Here is a 12,460-nt window from a genome sequence, read left to right as displayed (position 1 = left end):
TTAATTTAATATTGTAATCAAATTTTATTTACTCGAACATGTCATTTTTAGCTTACATGACAAAAAGTCAAGTGATCCATCTGGTTGTCTGTCATTAACTTTTACGTTTTGTTACATCACCTCTAAACCTACAATGCATATGAATATGAGCCTAAGCATTTATGGTCACAGCTAGGTTGTTTTATAAAAGTGCTCACGGAAGTCCAGTCTGATTTTAAGTATGGCCAACATGGTGCCCATATTGGAAAAAAACCATTAATGGCCACAACAATTTTGTTTTTAAATGTTTTGAAATTTGGTATAAGTGTAGTTAGTAGTGGGGTCTAATGTATGTTTTTGCAATGTTATAAATTTTTATCTTGATTAGACCTTTACTTTTCACCAAATACTTAATTTCTCTGAAAAGGTATTTTGGGCTCTGTAAACATCTGTAAACAACTGCTGGACTAGAGAAGCTGAAATTTGGCATACATGTTCCTATCAAAACATGCTATAGATGTTTACAACAGTCACTACATGAGGAACAACTCATGACACACCAAAATCTTTGCTTAAGATCTGGGGTAGAATAGGTCTTCATCAACCCATGCTTTCCCTTAAAGGCGACCAACGGGATCAGGTGGTCAGGCTTGCTGACTTTGTTGATGCATGTCATCGATCCCAATTGTGTTGACCGATGCTCATGTTTTCAATCACTGGATTGTCTGATCCAGACTCGGTTATTTACAGACCCGTCATATTGCTGGAATATTGCTGAGTGCTGCGATAAACAACAAACAAACAAAGCATAATCTACGTTTTTACCCCAGCATATAGTGTTCTGAATCCCAATTCCATGGTATTGTTTTGAAAGCTCAATAACTACTCTAGTATACTAACAGACAGATCAGATAGAAATTCTTCATTATGTGGACTTAACAGGCAGATTATTTTTTCTTTCGAATTTGTTGGACCAGGGGGATTTGTCATCTTCTGATGGCTCTTGTATGTTTACATTTAAATGCAAAATCACACATTGACTGTTTCAAGTGTGAAGTGCCTGGTCATGAGCAGCAAACAGAAAGCCTATCCTTCGCAGGGTTGCTGCTCTTCTCAACACATTTGACATAAACTCGATGCAGTCGTCGATCAGATAGGTTGTCCTTGAAAAGCTGTGTTGGACGATTTGATATGGCACTTCTTGGTTGACACTCATTTCTGTACAGTCCAGCAGTATAGAATCATCAACAAATCATCATTAACATTGAGACATCCTTGGCTCATTTAAGGAAACTGGAATGCCTTGTTTTCATCAAAAGTCTTGACATGCTTCACAAGAGGACTATAAGATAAATAAATGTGAATTACAATTCTATCATGAATAGCATTCACATTAATCAAATCCGCGCTCCAATTATAATTGGTTATTATAAGGATTGAGGGAAGAGCAAGGGTGGTGGGATCTATTGTCTGACATCATTTTTCGTGGGAGGTTGTCAATACCCTTAATTTCGTGTTTCGTCCAATCAACAACACCAAAGAATGGGTAAAACACACGTTTTTGTGACTTTGACTGTATTTTATAGCTCTGAACTCTATCTGATTTTCTTAAGTCTACATTTGTACTCTACTCGAAGTTTTTCCTTGACATGGACATTCTGGAGTTTGGCCCTTACCTGCATCCCTAGGTACCTATAGGGCTGACCTTCCACAAGATGGTCAATGATTCCTCTCCCAAGTTTGTTTGTTGTTTAACGCCCCACTCAGCAATATTCCAGCTATTTGACGGCAGTCTGTAAATATCGAGTCTAGACCAGACAATCCAGTGACTGACATCATGAGCATCGATCTACGCAATTGGGAAACGATGACATGCATCAACCAAGTCAGCGAGCCTGACCACCCGATCCCGTTAGTCGCCTCTAACGACAAGCATTGTCGCCTTTTACAGCAAGCATGGTTTGCTGAAGACCTATTCCAACCCGGATCGAGCCACTCCATAAGATACGTTTGTGCCAAGGCTGGACATCAAATGACAATATGTTGGACAGTCTCATTAAATTCATAGAATATATTATATACTACATATGTCATATTGATACAAATTATAGCTGTTTAAATTTCTGACCTACTTCACATGGTTGATAATCAGATTTAATTACCTTGCCAAGATTGCTAGGTTTCTGTAAAAAAAATGCATTTTAAATTTATAAATAAAATCGATGATGTATAACGAAAGGCAACTACCCGATGTCATGCTCCTTTAGGTCGTGTGAAGACTATACTTTCATTGACGTCGCTACTCTTTTGTCCCTATTAAAAATCTCTTTTGAGAATTTACCAACCAAGACAGGAACGCCCAGGCATGGTGTGACGGTTAGAAAGGACGAAGTTGTCATTTGATCTAAGTTGTTGTTCGCATATGCACATATACAATATTCCTTCTCTCATCTCACATCGCCGCCCCGCTGGATAAACTCGGTGACATATCAAGTGCGCTTTGACTGTGACTGAAAGACTGAGATAACCTGTCATGTCGAGAATACGAGTGTTTGATGGACCGGTACTGTTCGTCTTTGAGCTTCTTCTAGTCTTTGAAAGTGCTCTGGGTAAGTGTTTGTTTCTGGTATAATGTTAACTATAATACCATACTGTTAGAGACACTAAAGCCCCATTCACATGGACACTTTTACTTACGTGAGTATATATTCTTACATAAGTAAATTTACTTATGGTGGCATGTGAACGCATTTTCTTACATGAGTAAATTTTGTCCATGTGAATGGGGCTTTAGTTAGTTAACTGTAACTTAACACCTCATCGTTAACCTCGGTTAAGACGGGATTGACTGCACATCAGGGTTGGAAATACGGGGTGTTGGAGTCTCAGAACAATATACAGTAAACTACGTTTATAACGAACTCAAAGGGACTACTAATTTTAGTTCTTTATAACCGTAGTTCGTAATAAGCTTATATACAGCATAACTACAGCAAATAGTCGGGACCATATAAGTTCGTTGTATCCGTCAGTTCGTTATAAGCGTGTTCGTTATAACCGTAGTTGACTGTATAATATTGTCACTTTAGGCAATGTTTTTGACGTAGCGTCACGGATATGTCCTTAATATTCACCGTGGCAGTGGTGTAGCCTAGTAGTTAAAGCGTTTGCTCGTCACGCCGAAAACCCGGGTTCGATTCCCCACATGGGTACAACGTATGAAGCCCATTTCTGTAGTCCCCCTTCTGTGTTATTGCTGGAATATTGCTAAAAGCGGCGTAAAACCACACTCACTCACTTAATATTCGCACAGTACACACATCCACTATATGTATCGTATATACTAGCATATCATGTATACAGATAATATCTATATTATGTTTATAAATGTTTACACTGTATGTCTACGTAAACAGTGTATAACATACACTATGTTTACATCAATCATGTATACATCGTATAGTATATAAGCCAATGTAAGAAAACAATATTTTGGGGTAGAATCTTGGCAATAAGGTTTAAAATCATTAATACAAACACTGTACCTATGTTGGGCCTTCATATGCTTTAACAATCAGGCTACCCCACCGCCCTAGTTCAAGAAGTTAAGTCAGTGAATTAAACAATGTGAACTCAAGCGTGACCCTCTCAGGGCACCCAATACTAAGCTAAATAATCGCCCACTCTTCTTTCTCAGACACGACGGACGTCACCCGAAAAGACTGATCAAGTGCCTGCACTTAAACACCTAAATACATATCATTACGTCAAGAAGCGATACCGATGCACACCTGGGGAGTGTTTATGATGTGTATGTCTACACACCATCAACAGACCAAAAGTCGACCCCACCCCCACCCCCAACCCAAACCTCTCCCACGTACACAAACACACCACCCCACCCTTATGACCATGCGGCTTTACCTTATCATGCGGACTAAAACCTCTTTTTACACATTTATGTTGTCAATGTGTAAAATGTGATTCACTTAGGCAATTTAAAATGTGCCTGGATATTTTAATCTTTTGACAGAATGACTAAAATCATCAAGACGTTCAGGAGGGCTTAAAACACCACAATCATGCTAGGATTAGAAGCCAAATAATAAGATAGTGTACAATGACTTTTGTTTTCTTTTAATCCTATCATTTTTAGGCAGTGGGTAACGAAATTCAACATCACAACATTTTGAATTCGTTATCATTATAAAATAAATGGACCCTTTGCTCAGTCAATTTGTAAAATGACTGAATTGTTTAGGTGTTTTTTGAATTGCCAAAATGAAACTTTCAGTCAGTCTACACATTGATTTTATATTTATTTATGTGTATATTTGAGGCAAAAAGGTTTGAGACACGAATGTTAATGTACATATGTTTTTTCTATTTCTTTTATTTCTATAAGCCTATCTTTAAAAAATATTAAACACACTTTGCAACAATGTAATTGTTGTTGCACACACACACACACACACACACACACACACACAGAGTCAAGTGTACGGTCCCTAAGAAATATATTTTTACCCATTGCTAAATATATGGATCTAACAACCTATGTTTTCTGTATTGTTGATAATCAGTTGTTTTCACAGGTTATGAATATCTACTGGCTCAGATAGACAGCAAGAGCACCGCCACTATCTATGCAGCAGCCAGCGCGGCTGGGGGGTCGTGGAGGATCCGGTACCCCCACCTAGGGCAGGAGAAAGTAAACCGTCAGCTCGCTGGCTACGGTAGCGACAGCTTCATCATTGACTCCAGCATGACGACATTAGCTGGCGTGGAATACAAATCCATTCTCGTCAACACTGGGAGCGACAGCGTCAACGTCCACAGCCACAATGGTTTCTCTTACTTTTCCCCACTCCCGGTCACCGCGCTGGGCACGACGTACATTTTGTCGTCATGCATCACCACCAATGGCGCTTACAAAGTGTTGGTCGTTGCCGCGCACAGTCAAAGAACAACTGTTCAAATCAGTTTAACGCTAGCAGGCACCGCTAGTGTTACCTTCCTAAGCACTGTATACAGGAATGGAGGTACCATTAGTCAGACCTTAGATCCATATCAGACGTTGACGCTCTACGCTGACGCCGATTTGACGGGAACAAAAATTAACGCAGATCAAAACGTTGCAGTTTTCAGTGGCACTTACAAAGTCGTTTACGAGCAGTTGTTGCCGGTGAAGCATCATGGGAAGGAGTTTGTTGTAGCTGTTGATGATAACGTCATGATATATCAACTCCAGGTCGTCGGTGAATCTAGCAACACTCAAATAACGTCGAACGGAGTCACGTCAGTACTGGGCGCTGATAACCGCCTTCAGCAGACTATAAACCGAAACGATAGCCTTTACATTACGTCGAACAGTGCCGTGATGGCAATGCTTTGCAGACGAGGTTCCCAGTACAGCGGCTTCCTCCGAATACCCCCAACATCTTTCTATACTAATGAGGCTCAGCTGTACCATCCTGACAGGTGTCTGTTGAAGATTCTGACCACACTGGGCGCTTCAGACATCTTGGTCAAACAATCGGCTTCTACTCTGCCAATAGTGTGGCAGAACATTGCGGGAAGCGGGTACAAGGTCGGCACGTGTGTTGTACCGGGCTCTTCATCCTCAACGTCCATCACCTCCACCGTCAGCAAATTCACCGTCCTCGGCTATATGGCAGACAGCGTCTACAACAGCGGCTACGACGTGGCGAACACTGGCGACCCCACTGTATTGAATTCACCCGCCGCGTTATCATGTAAGTTCATAGTGGAGTCATTCAACCAATCGGCGTTGAGATGCAGCGTTTGGTGAAATTTGTATTTTTGTCAGCGAATTCGTATGAAACCCTTCATTTTTCGGAAATGCAACCAAACTGCCCATATACTAATGGTTGATTCGTTGATGGTTGAACTCTGTGAGGGTTCCGGCTTAGAATTGGTCCCCAGCAATCTGTGGTGGTCGTAATAGATCGGAAGGTCAGGCTCGGTCGACTTCATCGCGATCTTTGCTCAAAATATCAATCAATTTATTGTCTGATTCAGACTCGATTATTTCCAAGCCCCCGTCATATATCTGGAATATTGCCGAATGCGGCGTAAAACAACAACCAAAATGATGATGGTAAAGGGGATGTGGGGTAGCTCAGTGGTAACAATGTTGGCTTATTTCGCGAGCCTCATATTGGCGGGTAGTATGGCAATGGTCAATCAAGTTGAAATGACTGCGATAAAAGCCCACAACTAACTACATGTGTACCCAGTTTTCATTACATTTTGAAAAAAATGACGGAATAATGGTCATAAATATTATTTTCAATATGGCCTCCAAAATATCGCCAAAATAGAACGCATGTGTTGAAGGCCACTATCAACTACACACGAAAGTATGACATTTTGATCAAAATTTCCATTTTGAGGTTATTCAATATGGCCGCCGCGACGGCCATGTTTAAAATCGGATACGAACGTCTTGAACATCATTTTGGTGGAAACAAGTATGTGGAGTTTAAAATTCAATGGTCCAGTGGTTTCTGAGATTTTTAAGGCGGATGACGCATGACGGACGACGGACAAACCGGTCTTCACATAATCTTTACATACGAAATGTCAACATGAATTGCTTATCCCCGCATGTAGGTTGAAGGTTGGAAGTCGTATTCACCTTTGCAATGGGTTGTGCGTCGATCCATTATGATGATGACCACATATATTTCAGTATATTACATAGATAGACAGAGAAAAGTAGAGCATTGACAGAGAAAAGTAGAGCATAGATAGATAAAAAAATAGAGCATAGACAGAAAGGTAGAACAAAGAAAAAAGTAGAGCATAGATAGACAGAAAAGTAGAGCATAGACAGAAAAATAAAGCGTAGATAGACAGAAAAGTAGAGCATAGACAGAAAGGTAGAGCATAGACAGAAAAGAACAGATAGACAGAAAAGTAGAGCATAGACAGAAAAAGCGTAGATAGACAGAAAAGTAGAGCATAGACAGAAAGGTAGAGCAAAGACAGAAAAGAACAGATAGACAGAAAAGTAGAGCATAGATAGAAACGTAGAGCATAGACAAATGTAGAGCATAGACAGAAATGTAGAGCATAGAGGAAAAGTAGAGCACAGATAGAAAGAAAAATAGACCACAGACAGAAAAGTGGAAAATACAAAGACAATAGTGGATCATAGATTGACATAAAAGCAGAGCATAGTAAATAGTTTAACATACAGAGAAGAGTAGAGCATAAATTGGCAGGAACGTAGAGCAAAGGTAGACAAAGGTATTACATAGATTAAGAATAGTAGGAATAGATAGACTGCAAAGGTAGAGCATAAATTAACTATTGGAAGAACATGGACGTGAAAACTAGAACATAGATAACCGGATATTTCAGAGCATATATAGACGTAATATGATGACACCGATAGGCAGAATCCTAGATACGCCCTGATTATGTTTCTAGGTTTGTCACCACCATACCCGTTCCCGTAGGTTTCACAAAGTGGTAAACGTCACTTCTGACGGGCCTCCTACATAAAGCTGACACGCCGTGACAAAGTGGAACTACTGTTGAAAGCGGCGTTAAGGCCACTCATAATAGACGACAGCTGTTGATTTCACTCAAAAATATACATCGTATGATCTGCCCAAAGGGAATTAATAATAAATAATTAATAACAAATATGGAATTAAAACAATAAATAATTAAAACAAAGATGGAATTAAAACAATAAATGGATCGATACCCGCTCCAATAGTGCCTGAGTGGATAACTCAATGATCAACGAAACGTTTGCAGTTTGCGTGGTTTTACTGTACAATAAGTTGCCGACGGGAAGATTACAGCTAAATAATTTTTGAAATGATGGTTTTTATGGACAAATATGTGTTGACAATAATTTTCTTATTTTAGCCGACAACAACGACGCCCTTTTCATCGGCCTGATCTGTGGACTTGCTCTATTTGGTTTGCTTTTCGTCGCCCTCCTGACTATCATGATGTAAGTTTTAAATTCAAAGAACTCGGCACCGTGGGGACTCTGGGTACGAAGTAGCTTAGAGGCGACACGGTGGAAAGGGTGGTTGGTGCATGTCATCGTATCCCAATTGCGTTGATAGATGCTCAAGACGTCAGTCACTTTTGTTTTTTTTTTAATTTTTTTTTTTACATCATTTATTCATGTTTATTGTCCACGATTTTACATGGCCCTGTACATTGCCACGTGGACTGGCATACCAGGGTTTATATTGGGGTTTGAGTTGCTTAAAGCAATAATACTCATCTAATTATTCAGTACACATTTAATTTTTTCTGCAAGATTAACATTGTTATACTGTAGTACTTTGTATTGTATTTCTTTTAAATATTCTAAAAAGGCAGTTTCAGTTACTTTACATCTGTACACAATATACTTTGCTAGCAGTAGTAAATAATTCATCAAAGTACACTCTTCTGCGCCTCCTTCTATACCATACAATACAATATCTCTGTAATTATCATAAATCTGATTATGTTCATTAACCTTCCCCACTTAAAGAATTCTATCCAAAAGGGTAATACATTTGAACAGTAAAACATGTAATGTCTAACAGTATCTATACTACCACAATGTTCACATACATTACTTTCTTTAATGTTAATTCTATTTAAATACTGATTACAAGGAATGATGGAGTGTAGAATTTTGAATTGCAGTTGCTTATACTTGTTTCCAATTCTCATGTCCTTAAAATTTTCCATTTAAAAACATCTTCATTAGACGTCAATCACTTGATTGTCTGACTTTGTGGGTTGGCGATTAGGTGCCTCACCAGGGCAGTGTGGGTTCGAATCCCGGGCGGGACTCAACCCAAAATATAACGAGAATCTGTACTTTACTCAGAAAGTGTTATCCCAAGTATATCATTTCTTATAAATGTTAAATGAGTTATTTATGCAGTTATACGCCCAATACACTACTTATAAAGGTTTTATTGTCTTTCGTAACGTTAGTGTGTAATGTTTCAGGCTGAGGAGGTCTGGAAAGAAGCTGAGGTCAAAGAGCGTCACTTCCCGTCACACCTATGTGTCTCGCGACAGCGGAGCCAAAGAGTTTAAAGAGAGACCCCTGGAGTTGATCGAGAGGCCCCGAGACTTGGTGGTGGTGGAGCGGCCCCGAGAAGTGATTAAGAGACCCCGAGAATGGGTGGAGCGACCCCGAGAAGTGATTGAGAGACCCCGAGAAGTGATGGAGAGACCCCGAGAATGGGTTGAGAGACCCCGAGAAGTGCTTGAGAGACCCCGTGAATTGATAGAGAGACCCCGAGAATGGATGGAGAGACCCCGAGAAGTGATTGAGAGACCCCGTGAATTGACAGAGAGACCCCGAGAATGGTTGGAGCGACCCCGAGAAGTGATGGAGAGAACGCGAGAATGGGTGGAGCGACCCCGAGAAGTGATTGAGAGATCCCGAGAAGTGATGGAGAGACCCCGAGAGTTGATAGAGAGACCTATGGATGCCAATAGAGACTACGACGAACCCCTATATGACAGCCACTATGGCTTCAGAATCGTCAAATTATAATGCGGACCACATCCATTATCATAATCATCGCCTCCATCACCATCATCATCATAATCATCAACGTGGGGTGGTTAAGTGGTTAAAGCGTTCGCTCGTCACGTCGAGGACCCGGGTTCGATTCCCGACATGGGTACAATGTGTGAAGCCCATTTCTGGTGTCCCCCGCCATGATATTGCCGGAATATTGCTAAACGCGGCGTAAAACCAAACTCACTCACTCACTCATCATCATCGTCACCTCCATTGTCATCACCATGCCCGTGGTGAAATTTAAAGCGTTTTGCAAAAGCGAACTCCGAAAACAAACCGGGCAAGCGTTATCATCACGTAATAGTATCAAAACCAATCTAACTTAAACAGCCACGCGAGTTAATTAAACACGGAACGTAAAAGCAGATTCAATTAAGTATCGCGATGGTGGGGTAGTTCAGTGGTTAGAGCAGTCGCTCGTCACGCCTGATTCCTAGGTTCGATTCTCTCAACTTCAGAATTGTACTCAGTGGAAACAAAATAATGTAAAGATTTGTATTTTGATTGTCTTTGTTTACGCCGCACGCGATTGTTATCAAAGGACATAAACACGTTTAGAGTGTATTAATATACATTGTTTACAATATGCACCCCGATAAACATTACTTGGTCTCCAGACCCGTGAAAATTCCGGGGTAGAATAGGTCTTCAGCAACCCATGCTTGCCGTAAAAGGTGACTATGCTTGTCGTAAAAGGCGACTAACGGGATCGGGTGGTCAGATTTGGTTGATACATGTCATCGATCCCAGTTGCGTGGATCGATGCTCATGATATCAATCATTGGATTGTCTGGTCCAGACTCGATTATTTACAGACCGCCGTCATATAGCTGGAATAGTGCTGAGTGCGGCGTTAAACAACAAACCAACCAACCAACTTGGTCGTAAATCAATGCTTACAATTGCTTACAACTGCTTACAATTAAGTTGTTTCCTTGTAGATGTAACCACCTTTGTCACCTCGTTTCAAGTTTGATAAAGAAGTATTTGTTTTAGTGTTGGTCGCTGTTGTGAAATTTATGATGGCGTTTACTCCTTGGTAAATACAGTGTGGTGCCATGCCAGTGAAGGTAGCACAAGGGAAAATATGTGAGATCTGAGACCTAAGTGCCTTCAGAAAGCGGACGGGAATAAATATGATTATCGAACTAAATAAATTGCACTTGATGTCTTCCTAATTAAATTTTCGGTGATGGGTAGCCTAGTGGTGAAAGCGTTCCCTCGTCACGCCGAAGGCCCGGGTTTGAATCCGTGCTTGGACAGAATGCGTGAAGCCCATTTTTGGTAACCACAGTTCAATATGGCTGGCATATTGTTTAAAACGGCGTAAAGCTCCCTCACGCATCCCTATTTAGGCTGGAAATAGTCTCAAGGAACTTTATCGAATAGAAGTATGAATTATTTATTTATTAGAATATATTAAAATGTATTTACCATCCAACACTACGTTTGTTGTGTTTCGTTTATACATATTGATTTGTTTGTTTGTTTTTCTACGCCCCGCAACATTCCTGTTTTGTGACAGCGGCCTGTAAATAATCGAGTCTGGATCAGACACTCTAGTATTAGACGTCATGAGCATCGATCCACGCAATTGGGATACGATGACATGCATCAACCAAGTCAGCGAGCCTGACCACCCATTCCACCGTGTCGCCTCAAAGTTGCTTCTTACCCAGAATCCCCACGGTGCCGAGTTCTTTGAATTTCTTTGAGTCTGGACCAGTATGAGTATGTTTATTTTCACCGCATCATCAAACTTGTTGCTTTCGCGGCGATCAAACGTTTAAGGGTAACGCTATTTTTCAGGGCATTATCAGTTGCAGAAGTCCGAGGTCTTCCATTAAGCGTGCGACGAAAGAGTTACCGTTATTGTAACAAACTGGATAGACTTTGTTATGAAATAAAAATAAACAACAATTGACTGCAATCAACAGACAACGAATGTCACTGATTGAACGTCCCTATGACGTCACCAAACAACGGGCGTGATAATGGCCCGTCGTCAAGCAATATGAGCGCATTATCAAGTTACAGTGGCCCGCTCATATCTGATAACATGCGTTTGATGAAAACTTTATGTATTTTAGCTATTATACAGAATAACGCTATTGTATGGCACCCGTGGAATAGACACACACTGTGACGGTTATCAGTGCTTATGTGTGAGGTGAGGTTAAATCGGGTTTAACGTCGCGTCCAAGATTATTGCTCTTATATAGCGACGCGCATGCACGTGTATGCGTGTGTGGCTGCTTGTACTAGTCCGGACTGATGCCGCTCACTGAGATACCATGCTGCAGTTTAACATGAATACTCCACTCAGACACAGTATACTGACTCCGAGCCGACCAGTCCTAGTTTTAGCCCCTTAATGCCGAACGCCAGACAGGTTAACAACAAGTACCATCTTTTAACGTCTTTTGGTACGACGCGGCCGGGGATCGAACCCCGAACCTTCCGCTATCCGGGCGGACGCGCTACCACTAGACCACGGAGGCGGTCATATTGCTAATGATACCAAAATAGTGCCTATACCGGGGTGTCCATGTTGATCCATATCAGTGGGCACTATGCCATGCGTTTAGTTGAGATAAGGATGAAATTATATTGTTTTCAATTTTGCATCCTCTTCGTGTACCAAACAATATTCAGAGGCATCAGAGCGATTATAATAACCAATAACATAATGCAATGCGGATTTTGAATAACGCGTTGACACATGTTACAGATGAGTTCACAAGTTATAAAGATTTATTGTCTGAAACATATTTCATTTTTATCCAAACCTGGTTTTCACGTGACATTTCGCATGTGTGAGATATATAGAACACTAAACGAGCTCCCGTGAAATGCCAAATTTATGAAACGAGAGAAAAGTTATTCAAACTT

At 40.7% G+C, this 12,460-nt stretch overlaps 1 protein-coding gene across 1 annotated transcript; it reads left to right on the top strand.

Annotated features, from left to right (window-relative positions):
- The first annotated feature begins 1,976 nt into the window (after positions 1-1,976).
- LOC124112342 lies at positions 1,977-10,299 on the top strand. The gene is made up of 4 exons (XM_046472412.2): positions 1,977-2,588; positions 4,575-5,735; positions 7,888-7,975; positions 8,983-10,299. The coding sequence occupies exons 1-4, from the start codon at positions 2,513-2,515 to the stop codon at positions 9,536-9,538; spliced, it is 1,881 nt and encodes a 626-aa protein (XP_046328368.2). The 5' UTR covers positions 1,977-2,512; the 3' UTR covers positions 9,539-10,299.
- The last annotated feature ends 2,161 nt before the right edge of the window (positions 10,300-12,460 follow it).

This window comes from Haliotis rufescens, unplaced genomic scaffold (assembly GCF_023055435.1).
Source record: "Haliotis rufescens isolate VD_foot unplaced genomic scaffold, xgHalRufe1.0.p SCAF_8, whole genome shotgun sequence".
In the NCBI taxonomy this organism is placed as follows: domain Eukaryota; kingdom Metazoa; phylum Mollusca; class Gastropoda; order Lepetellida; family Haliotidae; genus Haliotis; species Haliotis rufescens.
This window is presented reverse-complemented; position numbering and strand designations above follow the sequence as displayed.

Bases quoted from the DNA above. Each gene is read 5' to 3' on its own strand.
- LOC124112342 (XM_046472412.2), top strand. From the start codon at position 2,513: ATGTCGAGAATACGAGTGTTTGATGGACCGGTACTGTTCGTCTTTGAG. The intron at 2,589-4,574 runs GTAAGTGTTTGT...TTGTTTTCACAG, and splicing joins AGTCTTTGAAAGTGCTCTGG to GTTATGAATATCTACTGGCT. The intron at 5,736-7,887 runs GTAAGTTCATAG...TTCTTATTTTAG, and splicing joins TTCACCCGCCGCGTTATCAT to CCGACAACAACGACGCCCTT.